Raw genomic sequence first — 22,614 nt, 5'->3', positions numbered from 1 at the left:
CCTAGATAAAATGGATGCTTTGGAGGTTAGACTCTATGGCATTTTACCTCACTGAGGTCCTTGTCACTCCCTAGGCTCCACACCCAAATTTCCAGGAGTTTCCCAACTTTGATCTGGCGATTCTACCCTCCCCCTGTCCCCCGCTGGTGGCCAGGGTTGACCTGGCAACTCTCGTCATGGCACATCAGGAGTTTTGTTGTCACCACAACTATGTCCCTAAGTGCACTGGTGGCCCTTCTCCTCCCTTCCATGTGAAATAATGGTACATATTTGTAGGGTTGCCAGTTCCAGGTTAGGAAATTCCTGGAGTTTCCTGGAGGGTGGAACCTGGGCAGAGCAGGGTTTGTGGAGGGGAGGGACCTCAGTGGGGTTTAATGTAATAAAGTCCACCTTCCAAAGCAGCCATTTCCTCCAGGGGAACTGATCTCTGTAACCTGGAGACCAGGTGTAATTCTGGGAGCTCTCCAGCTACCACCTGGGGACTATTCAAGAGATCTGGGAGCAGGATTTGTGCATTTGCTTAAGAACATAAGAAAAGCCCTGCTGGATCAGACCAAGGCCCATCAAGTCCAGCAGTCTGCTCACACAGTGGCCAACCAGGTGCTTAAACATCTGTCATTAAAATCATTGAGGTTTTGAAGGTATACATTTCATTGAATTGTGCCCCAACTATTTGTGCTACTACAGATAAATGAACATACTATTTAAAATAGGCCTCTGAGGGGGAGTCATCAGTTGCTCCCCAGATTCTTGATTTCCACTATGGATACCTTTACGGTAATTGTGACAGATACTCTTTTTGACAATGACACCTCATCACCTTTGTGCTACTGTTAGGCCCTATTTCGACACTGATGTCATAATAAAGTAAGCAGAACAAATGTGTGCAATCAATCATAAAAATTGGTCAAATGCAAAGAATGGTAAACAAACTAGATTCCCCCCCCCCCAAAAAAAAAATTGAGTAAAGAACCTGTCAGCAATGATGCAGGCAGCTTACTGAAGCTGAACTGGAATATATATATGAGGCTGTGCAGGAAGAGACTACTTCACAGACGCACCAAGATCCGCAAGGCTTTCCGAAACCCCAGGAAAGATTTGCTGTCTGTCCTGCTACTCCGTATTTTCCCTTTCCACGTAACTGAAGGTAAGAGTCAGATTGGCTGCCTTTCTTTAGCGTTTCTTTGCTAAACCGAATGTAGTTTGCAAAAAGTTAGGCGGTATCAACAGATTGTTTCATGTTCTTTTTCCTATTGGGAAAAAAAACACCCTGAAATCTTTTACTTGATAAGCTTTGAAGGAAGAATGTTGCTTAACGTTAATTTCATTTAAAGGCAATAGAAAGTAGCCCATGCATGAGATTTTTTTGGGCAATATTTCCTTGTAAGGCAAGGACAGAAAGAGTGTGTAATTACGGAATTACGAGAAAATCGTAGAAGTTAAATGTGATAGGGGAGATTTTTTTTTAACCCGTTGACTATATTGTGCACTTCCACATCTAGGGTTGCCAGTTCCAGGTTGGGAAATATTTGGAGATTTTGGGGATGGAGATGGGGAGGGTGGGTTTGGGGAGTGGAGGGAAATGGGGTATAATGCTATGGAGTCCACCCTCCAAAGCAGCGATTTTCTCCAGGTGAATTGATCTCTGTTGCCTGGAGATCAGTTATAATTCCAGGGGATCTCCAGCTACCACCTGGAGCTTGGCAACCCTATCCACATTCTGTTTTGAAAAGAACAAAAGTTGGTTCAGATACAGAATTATTTCCCCTCTCAATGAAAAAAAAAAGATTTATAAGTATTTTAAGGAAGTATGTTCTTTTGTTGTAAAGAGAGTATACTAGGACAGGTTCAGAAATGCATGCATATCACACAGTGTAATGGCCCAGGCTAGCCTGATCTCATCAGATCTCAGAAGCTAAGCAGGGTTAGCCCTGGTTAGTATTTGGAAGGGAGACCACCAAGGAATACCAGGGTTGCTGTGCAGAGGAAGGCACTGGCAAACCACCTCTGTTCGTCTCTTGCCATGAAAACCCCAAAAGGGGTTGTCATAAGTCGGCTGTGACTTGAGGGCACTTTACACTCACAAGAAGTGTTACAGCCCTCTTAAGTCCATTGAAGTCAATGGGCCTACAAGGGTATAACTCTGCTTAGGTTGGTGCTGTGGGTACTCCAACACCTTTAGCTGAAAGTGTAAACTGTCGTACTAGAAGGAACTGCGCTGACATACACAACATAAATAATTGTGCTGAAGGACAAATGGTAGTATGAGAAAGTTCCATCTTGCAGAATTGAGTTGCTATTGGCAGTTCATCTCATGCATGCACGTTGATGAGAACCATGCATGTATGAATGTGTCATCTTTGAATTCAGAGTGTTTGTGGTAAAAGGTTACGCTGCAATTCTAAGCATAGTTACTTCACCAAACCTGTTCCTGTATGCACTGTTCCATTCCTACATGAAGATCTAAGATGTAAGATCTATACACAGATATAAGCTGAACTATAGATAGCCAGTGGTGGTGCAGTTTCAAACTAGGACTGAGAAAGCCTGGGTTTAATCCCCACCCCCCACCCCGGCCTTGGCAATAAAGCTCTCTGGGAGACTGGATTTATTCACCTAACATATATCTTGGGTTATTGTGATGATAAAACGGAGGAGAGAAGGATATACAAACCATCCTGAACTCTGTGGAGCAGAGAGAGACACCATAATTGGTGTCTGATTATATGGGTATTTTCTGGTTCTTTCCCTCATTTAAAAGGCAAGTAGGGAAAAATACAATATTGAAAAGGGCCATGCAGAATGCATGTATAGCAGGCTGAAGAAAGTTTTAATGTTTTGTGGGGAGAACCTGCCCTCTTGAGAAAAAGCACTGGGAGGCAGCATTGCACTGCTGAATTACATCGCCAAACTCAGACTTGTAGCTGAATCTGAGTATAAAGACAATGCAGATGTGGCCTTATGCATTCTTATGACGCATGTTAAGGTGATAGGGCATAGCCGAGCCATAGCTAATCACAATGACATTCCATTTGAATTAACGGGCTAAAGATAATTTTTATTAGGACTGACCAAATGGCACTGATATGTTTCATTTGATTGGTCCTAATAAAAGGTATCATGTGGATTGTGTTTTGTTTTGTTTTTGAGATTTTATTTTGGGATCCGCACGGCTGCTAACAACTCCTTTCTAAATAAAGGGACTTAGTCATGGCTAATTTTTGCTGGACATTTGTTGTTCAATGTAAATAGAAACCGATATAAAGATCATACAATATTGTGGAAAATTCTTTTTTATTTAATTGCCCAGTAGATACAGGAAAATATACAGGGTAACCTTCCACATGGATTTGCTAATTGTCTGTCCTAGTTTGCATTTTCTGAAATACGTATAAAGTAAGACTCAAATCCCACACCTAAATAAGTGGAAACAGGTGTCGAAGTTGCCAAAAACGGTTTATTCATTGCAACATTCTATGCATATGCATGAAGCCTGCTAATCATATACTTCAACATAGTTTGATAGAGAGGATCCATGCCCTCTTGCCAGTGCCAACATTGTGCGTCACAGGCAAGGACATTCTTTATGTGGTTAGTATCTTTCAACAGCTAAGCTATTGTATTATTGAGACAGACTTCCACATGGGACTGTCCTTGAAGACAATTTTGAAACTTCAAGTTGGTACTGAATGCCACGGCTCCCCTTTTGGTTGAAACAGCTGATTTCAACATGATGCACTAATTTTGAAACACTGGTTGCCTATTGTTTCTTAGCTTGATTGAAGGTGATCATTCTTACCTTTATGACTAGGGTTGTGCATATCGATAAACCCGAACCGAAAATAAACCGCAAATTAGCCGTTTTGGTAAATTTCAGAATTTGGGTTTACCGAATGTCAAACCTGGAGATAAAGCCGAAGCCGAATAGGCAATTCCCACAAAAGCCGAATAGATATTCGGCTTTTTGGCTTTGCTCAGAGGCATGGCTCTGTGTTTTCTCCCCTTTTTCTTTCTTTTTTTTTTTTTGACTGGTTTTGTTAGGGCTCCATAGTTAGGGCTTTTTGGAGCTTTTTTCCCTGCATTTGGAAGCTCATTTGCATGGACATCATGCAAAGCGACCCAGAAACAAAGGCAGACCCCAGACTTTGAGGCACCAGCCTGGAATCGACTCTTTCAGCCAGTCCTCAGCAACACTGAACTTTTGAACCTGAAAACCGATGGACAGCTCGGCTCGCAAATGCCTGAAGGATAGGGATGACCCCTTTGCGGGCCCATAAAATTGGACCCCGTATCCCAAAGTACACCAAACTTTGGTGACCATTGAAGGAGAGTCTCTTGGAGCCACGGTGCAAATTTGGAGACTCTACCTCCAACAATGCCTCCTAGGAGCTTCAAAAAAATCCCAATTGACTATAATGGACCCAAATTTTTCAGGAAACCTGAAAATAAGCCAAATACCGATATTTACCAGTAGTATTCAGCTTATTTTGGGTTTACAAAAAAAAAATCAGGCCCAATAAACCCAAACCTGAAATTTACTGATTTTTCCCCCCACAACCCTATTTATGACTTAGGTCCTGCATACTTGAGGAACTGTCTCTCCCTGTATGAACCAGCATGCCTGCTACAATAGTCCCAACATCTTGGTGTGTTCTTTCCCTCTGGGAGGTTAGAACAGCTCCTGTCCATTTGTAGCTTTCTCAGCAATTGTTCTGGCCTTGCCCAATAATCTCCTACTGGATATTAGGAATTTATCAGTTTTTCCTGATTATAGCAAGGAGGTCTTGGGAGAGGGTAAAAACTGGACAATTGGAGCTTTAATTTTTGTTTATGTGTGATGATGACTTCCACTAGTAATGGTTTAAAATTATTTTGACATTGATCATTTTGGTGATATTTGCATAAACCATTTTGGATCCTCTTTTGGAGGTGTGTGAGGAAGTGTTTAAACAAATCAGTCAATAAAATGGCCACATAGAGCTCTGAAACTCAGAGGAATTTTCAATCAAGTCTAAGTAATGTAGGATTTAGGGCATGGATCTGTTTCATAGAAGCATAGAATCATAGAGTTGGAAGGAGATACAGGCCATCTAGTCTGACCCCTTGCTCAATGCAGGATCAACCTAAAACATCCCTGACAAGTGTCTGTCTAACCATTCCTTGAAGATTGTCACCTCCCTAGGTTTCCCCATGGTTGTTATGCTTTTGGTTAGGTAGCTGTGGTCTAAATCTATTTCTATTGTTGCCAAGCAATTATAGTGAAGTCCTTTTGTGATTACTTCTTTTTCTCTACCTCTGTTTTCCAGGCAATGAAAATGAAAAGCATGTACTTTGTGGTGGGGTTGCTTTTAATGATTGTACAAAGCAGCTGGCAAAGTGCCCTTCAAGAAACAGAAGAGAAATCCAGGTAAACATTAGCCATCAAAAACTGCAATAACTCCAACGTGAACTCTGCATTTCCTTATAGCAGAAAGCAAGCCGGCATGGAAAACCCCTTAAGAAACTAACTGAATTTTCCCCTCATTAAATATCAGCACAACTCAGTATAATTTACAGCCATGTATCAATTTATTCATTCAAACAGTTGCACTTTGGGTTGTGGTTGTTGTGGTCTGTTTCTGCCATTACCAAGCAACTAATGATCCTTTATTAGCAGCAATTATTTTAGAACGTTATGTTTATATATACAGAACTATGGAGTTCAGTACGAGGTACAGCGCCTTTCATATATACAATTGTCAGTGCAATTAATTTGTTACAAACCACACTTATAGATTATTCAAAGCTTCCCAGGCTGAACCATTAGATGACTCTAGACAGCTGAACGAAGTGAAACGTCACTCACAAGGTACATTCACCAGCGATTACAGCAAGTTCTTGGACACGAGGAGAGCTCAAGATTTTGTAGAGTGGTTAATGAGCAGTAAGAGAAGCGGGTAAGCATAACAGACAATTCCATCTCAATCCAACCCCCTCCTTATAAATTGTCCCCTGGGGAAAAGATTTTTAAGGGGGACTATTTGATAATGCCATATAAACCCAAGAAAAGGTTTGATTAAGTGTGTGTGAAGTGATGCCTTGTCAGACTTCACACAGGTAGAACCATGCAGAAATATAAAACATTCATCTGTCCATCCGTCCATCCATCCATCCACCCATCCATCTATTTATCCATCCAGCTATCATTCACAAATTGTGATTTAGAACCTGTCCTATCCTGGGGATTCATATTTATTTATTTATAACATTTCTGTGCCACCTCTCCAGAAACCTACTTAAGGCAGTTTACAGGTAAACAACAAAGGAATACAAATAGTTAAAAGTTTACAAACTATTACCACATGTTAAAAAAAAAAAAAACAGATCAAAAAACCCCAGCCAGAGCCTAACTACAACATAAAATGTTTTACAGGTTTAAAAGATTCTCATGAAACAGGCTAGGGCACACTGTAAAAACAGTTTAAAAGATCATCCCCTACTTTTAAAAGGCAGGGTAAAAAGGAATAATTTAGCCAGGTGCCTAAAAGAGAGTATAGTTGGTTACAGGAGAGCCTCAGGGGGAAGGGCTTTCTATAGATGAAGTGCCACCATTTAAATAGCCCTGCCTCTGGTCACTATCTGTTTCACTTCTGTAAGAAGAAGCACAGAGTACAGGGCTTGTAAAGAGGATCTTAAACTGGCAGGCTGGATAGCGCAGGAGGGTGCAGTCCTTCAATTATCTTGGCCCCAAGAAATTTAAGGCCTTACAGTTAAAAACTTTGAATTGTGTCCAGAAACAAGTGTGTGTGTATCTAGTATTACAGCGAGTATGTGTGTACACACACACAAACATACCAGCTGTAAATACTAGATAAAGTTGCCCAAACGAAGTGAAAAAGAAAGAGTATCGGTTCTGGCAATGTATATTTGTATTAAAATATCAGAAACTGAAAAAAAGCTGGAGAGATCCTTGGTTCCTTGAATGAGGAGAAAGGGCTACAAGGATTGCTAAAGGAAGACAGAGAGACGACAGAGAAACTGAATGAATTCTTTGCATTAGTTTTCAGTGCAGAAAACATGGGGCAGTTATTCAAGCCAGAGCTGGGTTTTTTTCCCAGGAGGGTGTTGGAAGAACTGAGACAAGCACAGGTGACCAGAAATAACCTTCTAAGCCTGATGGACAAATTAAAAACTAACAATGGTCTAATTCAGTATAAGAGAGCTTCAAGTGTGTTCAAGTCACTGAGACTGGATGGAACACACCCAAGGCCTCTTAAGAACTCAAATGTGGAACTGTTGAGCTAAGAAGAATGTGTAACTTTTTGCTAAAATACACCTCCCTTCTAGAGCATTAGGAAATACAAATGTAACAAACATTTTTAAAAATTGTCAAAGGCGATTTAGCACATGGAGGGAAGAGCAAGAATACTCAAGAGCAAGAATAAATGTGGCTTTTGTAAAGGAGCCCTGTCTCATCAGCCTTTTGAAATTTTTTGAGAGTTAACTAACCAGGTGATCTGGTAGATATTTATCCCTGGGGTTCCAAAAAGCTTTTGACAAAGTCTTTCAACAAAGGCTCCTTGGCAGTCATGGGATATGAGGACAGATTGTCTCATGGATTGATTAAACTGGTTGATCAGGAAGCTGTGAGTAGGAATAAATGGAACTGTTATTGCAATGGAATGAAGTAAGTGGTTGGTATTGGGACTGGCACATTTGTTTATAAATGCTTGTGAGTCAGGGGTGAGCAATGACGTGGTAAGGTTGCAAGTAACAGGATGGAGAGAACCAAGATGGGTTTAAAAGGATTTTTCAGATTGGCTGACTAGTCGACAATGTGGAAAATAATATTAATGTAAACGGGAAGTAATATATATTGAAGCTGATATACCCAGATTGATTCAGAATGGACCAGGAAAGAGTCAACTCTGTGTGCAGCAGTGGCAAAAAAGGCAAACTCCATGTGAGGGCTTATTAGGGAAAGGACTGAAAATAATTTAGGCAGCCAGTATTGTAATACCCTGCATACATCCATGATATGACTGCATTTGGAATATTGTGTACAGTTTTGGCAACCCTCTCTCAAAAACAATATTGCAGAAGAGGGCAATAAAAACCATCAAAGGATTGGAGCGCCCTTCCTGTGAGCAAAAGATGGGTTCCCTCTAGTCTAGGGAGCCAGCATGGTGTAGTGGTTAAGAGCGGTGGTTTGGAGCGGTGGACACTGATCTGGAGAACCGAGTTTGATTCCCCACTCCTCCACATGAGTGGTGGACTCTAATCTGGTGAACCAGGTTGGTTTCTCCACTCCTACACATGAAGCCAGCTTGGTGACCTTGGGCTAGTCACAGCTCTCTTAGAGCTCTCTCAGCCCCACCTACCTCACAGGGTGCCTGTTATGGTGGGGGAGGGAAGATGATTGTAAGCTGGTTTGATTCTCCCTTAAGTGGTAGAGAAAGTTGGCATATAAAAAACCAGCTCTTCTCTTCTTCTTCTTGTTAGGCCAGTTACATACTCTCAGACTAACTTTCCTCACAGGATTGTTGTGAGGATTAAATGGAGGAGAGAAGAACTATGTAAGCCACTTTTGATCCCCACTGGGGGAAAAGGCGGGATATAAATGAAGTAAAATAAAAATAAATAGTCTCAGGGGACAGCCAGAGTACACACTGTTCTTTAACTGCATCTTCTTTTACAAAAAGAAACTCACTCGTTTCAACACTCCGTATTTGAATAATTTCAATAATCCCATTTCATTAAGAAAACCAAGTAGGGATTTAAATTAAGATAAAGAATTCTTTCTTTTAAGCTCAGGCAGTGAAAAAAAAAACCCTCTCTGTGAGTCATTGAACTGTGACTCTGGATACTGTTTGTTCCTCTGTAAACTGTATTTCTGTTTACCAGGAGATCAAGTCTGTTTCAGAAGTAAGGATTCCAGAAGGAATCATTCATGCTCAGGCGGCTTCCCAAGGCACTGACAATGCAACCCTAAGAACTCTTTTCTGGGAGTAAGCCCTATTGAACAGACCTGAATAGAGTCCTGTGTAGTCCTGTGTAGGATTGCTCTCTGATCAATCAGGTAGCAATCTTTTTAGTCTGTCTAAGAGACTAAGCAATCAAGATGGGGAGAGGCTGTGGCTCAGGGGAAGAGCCTCTGCCTTGAATGCAGAAGATCCCCAGTTTAATCCTCGGCATCTCCAGCTAAGGAGCCCCGTGATGAAGAGTGGTAAGCTGCAGTACTGCAGTCCAAGCTCTGCTCACGACCTGAGTTCAATCCTGATGGAAGTTGGTTTCAGGTAGCCGGCTCAAGGTTGACTCAGCCTTCCATCCTTCCGAGGTTCGTCAAAGGAGTACCCAGCTTGCTGGGGGTAAATGGAAGATGACTGGGGAAGGCACTGGCAAACCACCCCGTAAACAAAGTCTGCCTAGTAAACGTCGATGTGTGACGTCACCCCATGGGTCAGGAATGACCTGGTGCTTGCACAGGGGACCTTTACCTTTACCTTTTTTTCTCTCCAACTGAAAGGATCAAGCAGTGGCTACTGTGAAAGGCCTCAGCCTGAGATGCTGGAAATCTGCTGCCAGTCTGAGTACACAATACTGACTTTGATGGACTCATGGTCTGATTCAGTATAAGGCAGCTTCGTGTGGGATCATGTGAGTTCAAGTATGTTCTGAGCTTGCACCAAAAGTCATTACCAGTTGGCCGCCTACTGAGATGGATAACCAATGTTGTCTACCACATCGTTCGAAAACAGCAGCAAAAACTAAAAATATATCTCACTGTTAATTGTGATCAGATCAAAATCTTTAGAGTATGGGTAACAGTCTAAAAAATACAAGCAGGGGAATTTGCATTTCGAGCACATTATTTGCAAGTTTAGCCTCACCTCTGTTCTTATTTCAAGCCTCACAGCAGCAAGGAAAAAACTAAGTGGTTGCCAGAACAAACCCACTACTTCGCTGCAGATGCACATTCAAGGAAAGATTGGTAAACAGTATTTCAGAGATATCTGCTGGCCCGATACTGATCTTCTCACAGAGGATCTCCAGATAAACTTATAAGGAATCCTGGGGTTTCACAGAATGTAATCTGAAAATCACTGTAATCACTCTTACCATAGTTGAAACTAATTTACTACTAGAAACACCTAAAAGAAATGTTATAAGAATGTCTGGATTTCGTTCCTTCATTTTTTCTTCCTCACCCATTCCCCCTTTCCATTTGGATCATTTGCCGTTTCTGATGCCGACAGTCAAAGTAATTTGGCACTTTGCTATCTTCCTGCACATCAGTCTTCCATTCACCGTTCCATTGCTACTTCACCATTACGTGTTTTGTTATTTCCCTTCTTCTGGGCCATGCGTCATCTTCAGCAATCACACCATTTGTTCCGTCATCTTCCCGCCTCATCTCGTAATCAGATGATATTGGCCAACCAAGATGAACGGGGAAAAAACAAAGAAAGTCCCAAATAACCAGTAAGTATGATCCTGTTCTGTGTGAGCAGAAGAGGCACAACATTGCCTTCCAAAGGGTCTTTGTGCTGGTTGCTGGCTGCTGAGCAGCCTCTGACCACCACCTTTCCTACCTGCCTCTAGTTGTGGAGCATCAACCAGGGCTTTGTGGAAGCTCCTTCTGAACAGAACAGACCGTTCGGCTGTGGCCCTGTGAAATCTATTTCTTCTAATAGAAAATGGCACTTGGGAGCTGAGGGAATGAACTCCTGGGTATAAAGTAACACTGTTAGACCAAGAATAGCCTGACATAGTTTGGAGGCTCTTCCCATGATCAGGGCCCATGTTTCCCAACCTGGCTTTTGGTGTCCAAAGGCACACTCGAAACCTTTGCATCTGGCTTTTCCAGCTGCATTCAGCTGGGGATAGATCATGCCCATTGGTGGTAAACTAGGAAATACAAAAACCTACAGCCTAATCCTTAACCTATTTACTTGGAAATATGCTTAGATGACTGAATAAAAGGATCAGTGATGAAGACCTAAATTGTTCTGCAGGAAAAGGCATTTCAGAGCTGGTTCACGCATCCATTCGGTTCATGTTTACTGCTTTTTCTTCCTCTGCTTGCTGCAATCCATGCTCAGATCAGATGAGTCAACCAAATCGTTATCCACATCCTGTTGCTCACCACCACAGACCTTCCAGATAACGAATGGACCACTACAAGCACCATGACAAATAATTCAGGGGTCCAGTTCATCAAGAGGCATAGATCACCAGAACCAGAAGAAAGATTAACATTTAAATCCTAAACAGAATTACACTCTTCTAAGTCCATTGACTTCAGTGGACTTAGAAGGGTGTAACTCTGCTTAGGATTGCAACATTTGAATGGTTGTGTGAACTGGCTCTTTATTGCTGACTAGCTGATAATAAAACCAGTTAGTTCCAAACAGCAGTCACAGACCTTAGTCTTTTAACAGAATTGTGAAATAGTAAATGATTGAAGCTGCTTTCACAATGCACTTTCTATGCACGTCAGCAATTATTGGTTTCAGGAAAATCCAGTTGCAAAGGACTGCTAAAGTGTATTGAAAGTGCATTATCCAACATGTGTGAAAGCAGCCTGTGTAACTACTTATAAGCATTAGAAAGGAAGGACAGGCATACAATTGGGCTTTGAACCTAGAAACAAGCTAATCTTCAATCAGGGAATGATTTAACTTTTAAATTCAAATTTGTGGTTAATATCAGTCTGATATTTGGCTCAAACAGTAGCTTCTTTGTAATTTTTTTAAAAAATGTTTGCAGCAGTAAATTTAACAAGCTGTTGCTGCTATAGCCATTCGAATCTGACACTTGCATTATAAAACACTGAACAGGATTGAATAATCTTATCTACTGGGTGCATCTGTTTATCAAAATACTATCAGATGTTCTCCAAGCCAAAACAGTGACCCTTAAGTGGAGGACAAAAGAACTAGAGGAGGGTGCATGGTTCAGTTGCAGAACACATAATTTGCACATGAAAGGTCCCGGGTTCAATTCCCAGCTTCTCCCACTGAAGGATTTGCTGCCAGTCACGACTGGGGTCTTTTATGCATGGATGTTTCACTTGCCCTCACCCTTCTGATGACTTCCGGTCTTTGTTTGGATTACGCATGCGGTTTCTGACCATCAGAGGTTGCCTCGCTCTCCCCCTGCACTTCCCTGTGTTTTGCCCGTGTTTTCAGAGACCTGTTTTATCTTGGATTTGAGGTGATGGCGAGTGAAACAGCCATGCATAAAAGACCTGAGATAGATGGCCCAATGGTCTGGATCTGTATTCAGCTAAGCTAATTGGGTAGAATCCTTATGGTATTAAATGCCAAAATCATGAACTACACACACAGTTCTTTGTCCTATAAATTGTAAATGTATTAATGAAAGCACATTATAACTGTTCACTGATAAGTGGATTTTTTCCCCACCTGTGCAAATATAATTTCAATAATCTAATGACTGTGGACCTCTGCTCCAGACAACAAAGGCAAGAAGAGACAGAGAAAGAAAACCTGCTGGATCAGCTTTCAAGGTATTTTAAGTGAATAAACATTTTACAATATGGGGAATTGGGCAAAAACAGATAATAATGAGGGGCCGTGGCTCAGTGTTAGAGCATCCGCTTGGCATGCAGAAGGTCCCCAATTCAATCTCCGGCATCTCCAGTTAAAAGGACTAGGCAAGTAGGTGATGTGAAAGACCTCTACCTGAGACCCCGGAGAACCATTACCTGTCTGAGTAGACAATATGGACCTTGATGGACCATATTGACTCAGTATAAGGCAGCTTCAGGTGTACTACTGGATCAACAGAGTGGGAAAGGCTAGTAAATCAGTCTCATACCTGAATACATTCCTGGCACATTGGTCCTGTGCCAGAGATCATTGAATGAAGCAGTGAACTATGTGCACGCTGCTGAACATGAAGGATCTCCTCTGTGAAACACCGACAGTGCTGATCCGATCATCTGGCCAGAGGAAAAGACTGATTGGAAAGGATCTTCCTGATAGAAGACTAGAACTGTGGGAGCTGAGGGCATCAACGGTCTAAATTCTGGTGTTCCTGCAGTGTAGAAGCATCATGTGCCTTTCTCTGCATTTCCACCTCCCCTACATAGCCATTTTTTGACCATAAGGACAGTATCTAGAAGAGTGAGGCACACACACATACACTTACATGCAATCACCCTTGCCAGCTTGGGAAAGTTTTGTAGAAGTCCCATTGGCTGCAATAAAAGTTAGGTTTAGGGGTGGCTGAGTGAGTGAGACTTCTATCGTTGTTCAGATTCCATGATCTGTGGGCAGATAGTGCTGAAAATACTTGGCAAGCGTGAAATAGCTTCAAGTTGCATATGTGGCATCATAGCTCTACTTCTGGCATTGTGGGCACATGTGTCAGTGGGGCAACCCACTCCTACGTTTTGGATTAGATTCTCTCTCTCAAAAAAAACCTATTTCCTGGGTTGCTTCACGGATTACATGGAAACAAATGTAGTGGCACGGACCCATCCATTCTGTACACAGAACAGGGAATCTTCCTATATTTTGCTCAGTTCCTGCAGCCCCATCCAACCCCTGGAATGATCATTCCCAAGGTCATGGGACCTGTGCAGAGAAACAAATGGGGCTGGTTGGGGGGCTGGAGTAAGCAACAATAAAGGTGTGAAATTTCTCCTCCTTCCAGCTCCACTAGGAAAAGTGGTGTATTTCATCCCCTTGGCTCTCCTCCCTCTAGCCCATCAACACACATGGCTGTTCCTCCACATGGATCCTGCAGCTCCTGGAATGATGTTTCCAGGAATTGGGAGGAGCTGCTGGAGTGGAGAGGAATATGGGCAATGCCCATGCATGAATAGTGGGCTACATGCTAGTGGTTTCCCTGTGGACATGCTGGGGAAAGGGCCCGGCTGCAGCCCAGCTAAGTAAGAGGGGAGAGGCAGCTAGGGTTGCCAGCTCCGGGTTGGGAAATACCTGGAGAAGTTGGGGGCGGAGCCTGAGGAAGGCATGGTTTGGGGAGGGGAGGGACTTCAATGCTATAGAGTGCAATTGCCCAAGAGGTCATTTTCTCCTGGTGAACTGATCAGTTCTAATAGCAGGAGATCTCCAGCTGGTGGCAGCCCATGTAGGGCTCCCCGGGCTCTCTCTAGTATCAGAGGAGCATGCCTATTATCTTAGGTGCTGTGGAACACAGGCAGGATGGTGCTGTTGCAGTCGTCTTGCTTGTGGCTTCCTAGAGGCACCTGGTTGGTCACTGTGTGAACAGACTGCTGGACTTGATGGACCTTGGTCTGATCCAGCAGGGCCTTTCTTATGTTCTTATGTTCCCCCGCCCCTCCCAGGCTGCCTGCTGCCTGCTGCCAGCAGGGCTGAGGGGCCTCTGCTCCTACAGGATGCATGCTCACGACACTGAGCCGGCAGGACCAGCCTCTACCACAGTGCTCCTGGCCCTGGGTCGCCTACACTACACATTTATCTGTAGATGTAAAAAGTTTTGTTTGTACACGAAACTTGTAAAGTGTGACATTGTTCTTAGTAGGTTCAGAGAGTTTTACGTAGTAATACTTACTGTGTAGGAACACTGCCATCTACTTTGTTCCCATTACCAACTTCTACCACCAGTAAGCACATCCAAATGAAGCAGGGACAATTGTTTACCAATGTCATATGTTTAAGCCAAAGCTAAGGTTTGTCAACTTTGGGGCAGGACACACTGGGATGTATTCGGTCACATTGTTTGATGGAACAACTTTTCCATTTGCAGAAGAGGGAGCTGCAATTTCCACCAATCCCCCCCCCCACAGCCACAACAGGCTCCTGCTTTGATTCTGTGCTGTTCCTGAGAGTCTGTTGAGCCCAGGAGCAAAATTTCAGAGGCCAAATGGGCAGAGGCAGGAGAAGGAAGGGAGGAAAGTCCTGTTCTACAAAGTCCACCAATGGTTGAATTCATGCTGTCATTTGGGAGCAATTGTTTGGGTGTCTCATGTTCTGAATACTCCCTTCCTGCCTAGGGTTGCCAACTTCCAGGTGGTGGCTGGAGATCTCCTGCTATTACAACGGATCTCCAACCGATAGAAATCAGTTCACCTGGAAAAAATGGGCACTTTTGGCAATTGGACTCTATGGCATCGAAGTCCCTTCCCTCTCCAAACCCCACCCTCCTCAGGCTCCGCCACCAAACTCTCCAGGTATTTCCCAACCCAGAGCTGGCAACCCTATTCTCACCCCAAGCCTCAAGCATATCTTGATTGGGATACAGATCCCATCTATGTATCTAGTACATTTTTATTCCATCTTTTCCCCAAAAACCTCCGGCACTGCACTTGGTGCTCCTTCCCCCATTTTATTTTATTTTATTTTCACAACAACCCTGTGAGGTAGACCTGTGGTCACCCAGCAACCTTCATGGCAGAGTGAGGATTCAAACCTGCACCTTCCAAATCTTAGTCTGTCACATGAACCATACAATACTGGCCCCCTTTCTCTGTTGCAACCCAAGCGCCACTTTCAATGGTGTCCTTTGGGTTCTCCTTTGGAGACCTTAGCATGAGCCCTACTACCTTTGTCTTAAAATACATCTGCTTTGCCAAAGTGAGCTTTGTTAACCTATTTTTCTTGAGACTGATTCACGCAAGCAGACTGGCCTGTGGAGAATGTACCTCTAAATTAAATTACTGACCCATGGGTGGTTTGCCCAGTGCCTTCCCCAGTTATCTACACTTTACCCTCAGTAAGCTGGGTGCTCATTTTACCGACCTCGGAAGGAGGAAGGCTGAGTCAACCTTGAGCCGGCTACCTGAAAACGACTTCCGTCGGGATCGAACTCAGGTCGTGAGCGGAGCTTTCGACTGCAGTACTGCAGCTTACCACTCTGCGCCACGGGGCTCACTCCCTCTAAATTAGCACCTGACTAATTAGATATGTGAATTCCTAAGGGAGTAATCGTACGATCCTTTTATTAAATACCCAATTCACTGAAAATAACCAAATATGTCTGAGGAAAAAATCATGGGAAACATCTGAAATGTTTGTTGTTAAGAAGGTGCCGTGGGGGGGGGCATAACCCCATTGCCGGAGTCATGTCAATCAGGGCCGGGTCACCAACAAGCTGGCCAATAGGTAGGGTTGCCAGGTCCCTCTTCGCCACCGGCGGGAGGTTTTTGGGGGCAAGTCTGAGGAGGGCAGGGTTTGGCGAGGGGAGGGACTTCAACCCCTAGGGTTGCCAGGTCCCTCTTTGCCACTGGTTGGAGGTTTGGGGGCAGAGCCTGAGGAGGGCGGGGGTGAACTGATCTCCGTCGGCCGGAGATCAGTTGTAATAGCAGGAGATCCCCAGCTAGTACCTGAGGTTGGTAACCTATCAATAGGATTTGTTCACCCTGGAACAAGTGCAGGACATTACTTTTGCCTGAGGTGTAAGTGGACATAATGTACTTGTATAGGAGAGAATAAAGGTTTATACTTGGGGGTTACCCGGGAGGTAAATCTACTTGTGTGTTGTGTTGGAGAAATGCTGTTGGAGCAAAAGGCCCAAAACTGAAGCAGTCCTAAGATAAGTGTTCTTGTTTTAGCAATGGACTCGCCAGACGTCACGCTGAATACGAGAGGCACGCCGACGGTACCTATACCAGTGACATCAGCTCTTACTTGGAAGAGAAAGCAGCCAAGGAGTTCATTGCTTGGTTAATGAGCGGACGAGGGAGAAGAGAGTAAGAATCCGTCTGTAGTTATCCTTGAGCATTCCTTAGATTTTTCTGGCATTGGGGGGGGGGCGGTATTTTACTAATCAAAGCCTAATGGAGCCGTGATGTATTCCCCCCCTCCCTTACTGTATTTCATACTTCTCATTTGTAACTGGAAATGTTGTCATGGGCATGATATTATCCAATGACCAATTAAAATGTAACCCTTTGCAAGTTTATTGTGGTGTCGCTTGCTTGAATAAGTGAAATTTCTCATTTAAGTTCAACTCATACTGAAGGTCATTGTACTCTTATTGTGTAGTTAACTATCAGCCAGTTCCCTCCCTGCTTCTCCCAGGTCACCTTCTTCCATCATCTTGGCTACCACAGTTTTTGTCATCTCCAATCTTTCATTTCCCGATTTGCGCCGTGATCCTTATTCTCTTTCTTTCTTTTATTATTTTTTAAGCTTTTTTTAAAAAAAAAAAAAACCCTGAAAGCTTGTAGAGACTCCTCCTCTTCGAGCCTCTCCTTCTTTGTTCCTCAGCCTCTTCAAGAAATAGCTGATAAGCCCATCATCACACTGTCACCATCTTTCCCATCCCCTTCAGAAGATTTTGTTCTACCTTCCCACTCTTGTTCGGCAAGATGTACAGTATTTACCCCCCTCTGCTGCCTCAAAGCATCCCGTTACTCTGGACTGCCAACACCTCTGTCAGTCACCTGTACTCTATCAGTAACCACCTACATCCTGTTCTCACCACGTTTTTACAACCTCCCTTTCTTTTTTTGCTCTTTGGCCTGTTCTACCCACTGCTGACTTTGATCCATCTCTCACTGCAACCATGCATTTGGAACAGTATCTTTCTTTTCATCACCCCCCCACCCCCCATCACAGCCCACGCTCACCAGTCTTCAAGACCCTACATGTTTGCCAGCATGGCTTGGCAGTTGTAAGATCAACAGGCCTCATTCCATTCTGTACTTATGTGTACCTGTAGACTGTGAGCTCCTTAGAGCAGGGTTCTCGTACCTTCTCCCTCGGTTCCGTGTTCCTAATCTCAATTGCCAGTTGTAAAGGCAATATGTACGTCATTGGTACTCTATAAAGGTTGATTACTATTACCTTATGGATAATGAAAAGAGATCTGAGAGTCAAACGTGTGTGTTGGAATTTAGGAAGGAAACCAATTAACAAAGGGGACTTCTGAAATATCTGGTTATAGCCCTGAATAGGATGCACGTCAGCTCTTGAGAAGATTCCTGTGGGAACAGCTGCAAAGGGATGATAGCCCTTAAAGATATGTTGTTTAATCATTGATGTGGGGAAAGAAGCAACCTCATGAAGGTGTGGCATTTTGCTGTTTTCATTGTTAGTTCTGAAATACAATCCATACTAGACATCCAGATGGAAGCCAGTTATGATGCACCTTTCTTTGTGTTCTATTCCCTTTGGCTTTCCTATGAGGCACACAGAGGGTTAACTTTGAATTACACAGAAATAGATGTAACTGTTTAACAATGCAGTTTTTTATACAAGAAGAAATTTGGGAGGGGGAATATAAAGAGGGATCATTTGGAGTGGTGAAGTGGCAGAAGTCTTTTCGTACCCTATGGAGTACACAGGTTGGACCTGGGGTCCCCACCCCCACCATGTCAGACATAACACAATTGCACATGAGCTATGGATTCTCAAGTCCTGTGTGGATGGTACCTGATTAGGATCAGGACGGTGGTACACATGGAAAAGGGGCTTCAGCCTTCATCCCTGTTCCATGTTCCCAGCTTGAAACTGGCTCCAGGGAAGGCCTTATTGTGTTGCTGGAGAAACCCACATGATCTTAGGGAACATGTGAGTGTCTCCAAACAGGTCTCCCTTGTTATTGTTTCAGGTTTTGAAGTGGCATGGTGGGTGGGAAGACAGAAATCCCTTCTCTGCTTGCAATTTGATCTCAGTCCTAATCAGCCACCGCATGCATGGGAATTGAGGAGAGCCCGCCCCTTGCGAATGGTTCTGTTATGTCTGATGCAGTACTCCATAATGTCTGATGATGTACTCCATAATGTATGAAGACCATTGCATGTTACAGTCTCTAAGCCCTTGAAAACAGCATCCAGAAAGCATAACAATGCGTTCTGCCAATTTTACATTACAAGTACTTTCTCAGATCCAAGGCATGTTGGGTGAGGAATGCAACAGTCTACTGGCCACTCTTCAGCCAGTGTACCTGGTGAGAGAAACCCATAGGGCCATAAACAGGTAGACATTCCTCTCCATAGGTCTGTTTGCTTACACAACATTGAAAGGATATGGAATAATATAGCAGGTGTTTACATATTTTGAACAAAATCATTAGTGTGATCCAAGGTCCACAACAACAAAAAATATTTCCACCTTCAATATCCGTCTTAGGAATTAAAATCTAGGAAGAAATATGCAAAAAGAGAGTACTCAGATGATACAAGAAACAGTTGGCTTTGGTATGAGAATATTTAATTCTGAAGTATATTGGATGTAGCATATTTACAATGAATGTTTATATTGTATTTTACTTTTGACAGCACTGTTGGAGTTTGATATGTTGTCTCTTCTGTTTCCATCCTTGATTAAAATTCTAAGCAAGGAATTCAGAATGCTTTCTTAGGAGATATCTGTATTCGCACAACTCTTGAAGCGTGTGTGGTAGCTGGCTCACATGGTCATACTTTCTTGAATAATTTGCAAACATCTACATTCATACCATTCTATCAAACCTTTCTGTTTTGTGCAAGGTAAATGGGTTTCTTTTTTGGGAATACAGCTTCCAGAGAATACTGAAATGCTACATCTACAGTGTTTTGAGTACCATAACAAAAGACTCCCGGTATAACTGGATCGACTCTATAGATATCTGTAGCTCTTCAGTTGTATGTATGATCACTGGCCATAACACAACCCAATTGGTCTGGAGTAATCCAGTTGACTTAACCAAGGTCGCAGAGGACTTCAGTCTATTTACTATTGGAACTGTGGAGTCACAACAACTAACAACTACATCTCTGTATTGTTTAACACATAATTGTTTAACCACTGGCAGAGTTTGGTCATGAAGATTGGACTTTGAAAATATTAATGTGTGGTACTTGGTCTAGCAGGAGTTAACAATATCAGCAATCACCCAGCCAAATTTAAGTGGGAGAGAGATGAGCGTGTTTAAATCTCTGCCACTAAAACAAGACTAAAGTGTTTGGCTTCATTGGGCACAAAATGTTTCCCTGTATGCATTTTTAGAACTGGTTTTCTAGACCTGAAATAGCTTTTGAAATATAATTTTTCTGAAGAGGCAGTGGATAGTCAGCTCAGTCCAATGTGCTTTTTGCTGTGGAAACTTGGAGCTGAATTATAGGAGACGTGTTTATTTTGAGCCATAAAGGAAGTCATTTTGTCCATTTTTCCTTTTTAAAGTTTGTCAGAAGGAACTGCTAAAGCTGTAAACATTGCCAGAAGACATTCGGAAGGCTCTTACAACAGTGATCTCCATGAAATCCTGGATGATATTGCTACCCGCGAATTCGTGCAGTGGTTGCTTGACACAAAAGTGACTGAGAGGTGCATACATTTCAGCTAACAGTATTCATCTTGTCTTTCATATCTGGAGTACAAACTAGGTGCATTTGAAATGACTCCCTTGTTTGGGGAAATCTCTTGCCTAATCAATCTGTTGTAACATCTGAATTCAAGCACCTTAACAAATTGGATGTGTTTCTTTAGCAGACAGAGGGATTCTAAACCACAGTTTAATCCTGGTTTAGATAGAACGCTGCTCTAACCACTCCCTTGAATGAGGTAATGGAAGGGGGTGGGACTTGTGAATGGCTAGCAGAAGGGAGTCTGTTGACTTCTCCTTCAAAAGAAGCAACCTGCATTTATTAAGGTACTTGAATTTAATTAGCACACCATACAGGAGTCAAAAGACCCAGAAGTTTTTTCAATAATGCTTTCATGCATAAAGGGTAGGGTTCCCAACCTTCAGGTACTAGCCGTAGATCCCCTGCTATTACAACTGATCTCCAGCCAATAGAGATCAGTTCCCATGGAGAAAAATGGCCACTTTGGCAATTAGACTCTATGGCACTGAAGTCCCTCCCCTCCCCAAACCCCACCCACCTAACGCTTCTCCCCAAAAACCTCCTGCTGGTGGCAAAGAGAGGCCTGGCAACCCTAACAAAGGGAGAAAAGAAGCAGGGTGGTGTTGGATGGAAATAAATCATAAGCCTAGGAATGAACAGGGTTTGTTCTAATCACAAACAAATTCCAGGTTGCTTGTGATGTCTGAATCCAGCCAAAGAGAACTGGGAGGAAAGTAAAAAAAAATTCTGTTATACTTCAGTGTGGTTTCTAGGCCCTAGATTGCTATTTTCTTTAGGCCAATTTGGGGTCTTTCCCAATTGTTCTGTAATGATTACTCTTTGTGATTAATAAAAGCAGCAATACAGGCTTACATGAGAAGATTAAAAAGGTAAGCAACCGTCAGTAAGATCCTTTAGCACTAGTTACTTTGCAGTAAGTTGCCACACTTTGAAGGTGAGTGTTTAAAATTATAAACGAACTGGTCCTTTTGTGACCAGTTTTGTGGCTTATTTCGAAATAAGCATTTTCAATAGTTTGGCCTAAAGCTGTAAATTCTCCATGTTTATTTAAAAGTAAGTTGCATTGTTGCTCTGATCTGCCCGGCCCAGGCTAGCTCAATCTCATCAGATCTTGGAAGCTAAGCGGGATTGGTCCTGGTCAGCATTTGGATGGGAGACCACCAAGAAAGGCAAGGGTTGTGACACAGAGGCAGGCAATGGCAAACTACCTCTGTTCATCCCTTGCCCTGAAAACCCTACTGGGTTGCCCTAAATTGGCTGCGACCTGACAGCACTTTACGCCACCCCCGTGGCCCATTATTATATCCACAATTTACCAATGACGATATACTGGACTGCAGACTAGAAGCTATTTTAAAAAAACCTAGATAGAAGATGATCTGGTCAAAATTAAGCATTTTTAAAACTCAAGGCCTGTGTACACAATGTCTCATTCAACATAGCGGTTCTTATTCCTGAATAAACATGCACATTATTGGGACACCTGTTTTAATTATTTTAATAGAGAGACTAAAAATCAGTGAGTCTTTGAAGCCTGGCTCAGTTGTACTGACATTATAGAGTCATAGAACCATAGAGTTGGACGGGGCCATACAGGCCATCTAGTCCAATCCCCTGCTCAATGCAGGATTGGCCTAGAGGAACCCTGACAAGTGCATTGTGCATATATGTGCACTCACACCAGACAAAACACCATAGTACCATAGAGGAAGATGATAAGGAGCTTTCATTATTAAGGGTTTACTCATGTTCACTAACAAAAGTGTATCAGAGACCACATTAGTGAATCTGAACACAGTAACTGTTTCTAACTTCTGCTTTTTCTTTTGCCAGGGACCTTTCGAAACAATACCAAGGAGAGAAAGAATAAACATGGCATAAAGTGAGATCTTCACTACATCAAATACCTGCCATTAGGGAATTTTGAAACTTACATTTCAGGACCCGTACCCTAAAGCCAAGCAGCTCAACATACACTTTTTCACCCAGCTATGGAAGGATTTTATAGAGAATGTAACTTTGACACCCAGTCAACTGAAGTCATAGGTCCATTGGAAGAAATAATCTATGATTTCAGATTTTTCCATTTGTTTAAAGGGGATCCTAAACAAGACCCAAACAACTGCATCTATATTCAGCAGTGGCATTTTTTTCTAGGAAGATGAAACAATGCACAATGTACTTCTAAACAGAGTTAGACCCTTAACATAAGAAAATAAGAAAGGCCATGCTGGATCAGACCAAGGTCTATCAAGTCCAGCAGTCTGTTCACACAGTGGCCAACCAGATACCTCTAGGAAGCCCTTCTAGGTCCATTGACGTATAATTCT

General features: G+C 42.8%; 1 protein-coding gene across 1 annotated transcript; it reads left to right on the top strand.

The window, feature by feature from the left end:
* Positions 1 to 1,074: 1,074 nt before the first annotated feature.
* On the top strand, positions 1,075 to 22,302 carry GCG (glucagon). The gene is made up of 7 exons (XM_056861299.1): positions 1,075 to 1,147; positions 5,307 to 5,407; positions 5,775 to 5,936; positions 12,458 to 12,511; positions 16,544 to 16,681; positions 20,100 to 20,243; positions 22,118 to 22,302. Exons 2-7 carry the CDS (start codon positions 5,310 to 5,312, stop codon positions 22,152 to 22,154), a joined length of 633 nt encoding a protein of 210 aa, XP_056717277.1. The 5' UTR covers positions 1,075 to 1,147; positions 5,307 to 5,309; the 3' UTR covers positions 22,155 to 22,302.
* The last annotated feature ends 312 nt before the right edge of the window (positions 22,303 to 22,614 follow it).

This window comes from Euleptes europaea, chromosome 15, assembly GCF_029931775.1.
Source record: "Euleptes europaea isolate rEulEur1 chromosome 15, rEulEur1.hap1, whole genome shotgun sequence".
Taxonomy (NCBI): domain Eukaryota; kingdom Metazoa; phylum Chordata; class Lepidosauria; order Squamata; family Sphaerodactylidae; genus Euleptes; species Euleptes europaea.
This window is presented reverse-complemented; position numbering and strand designations above follow the sequence as displayed.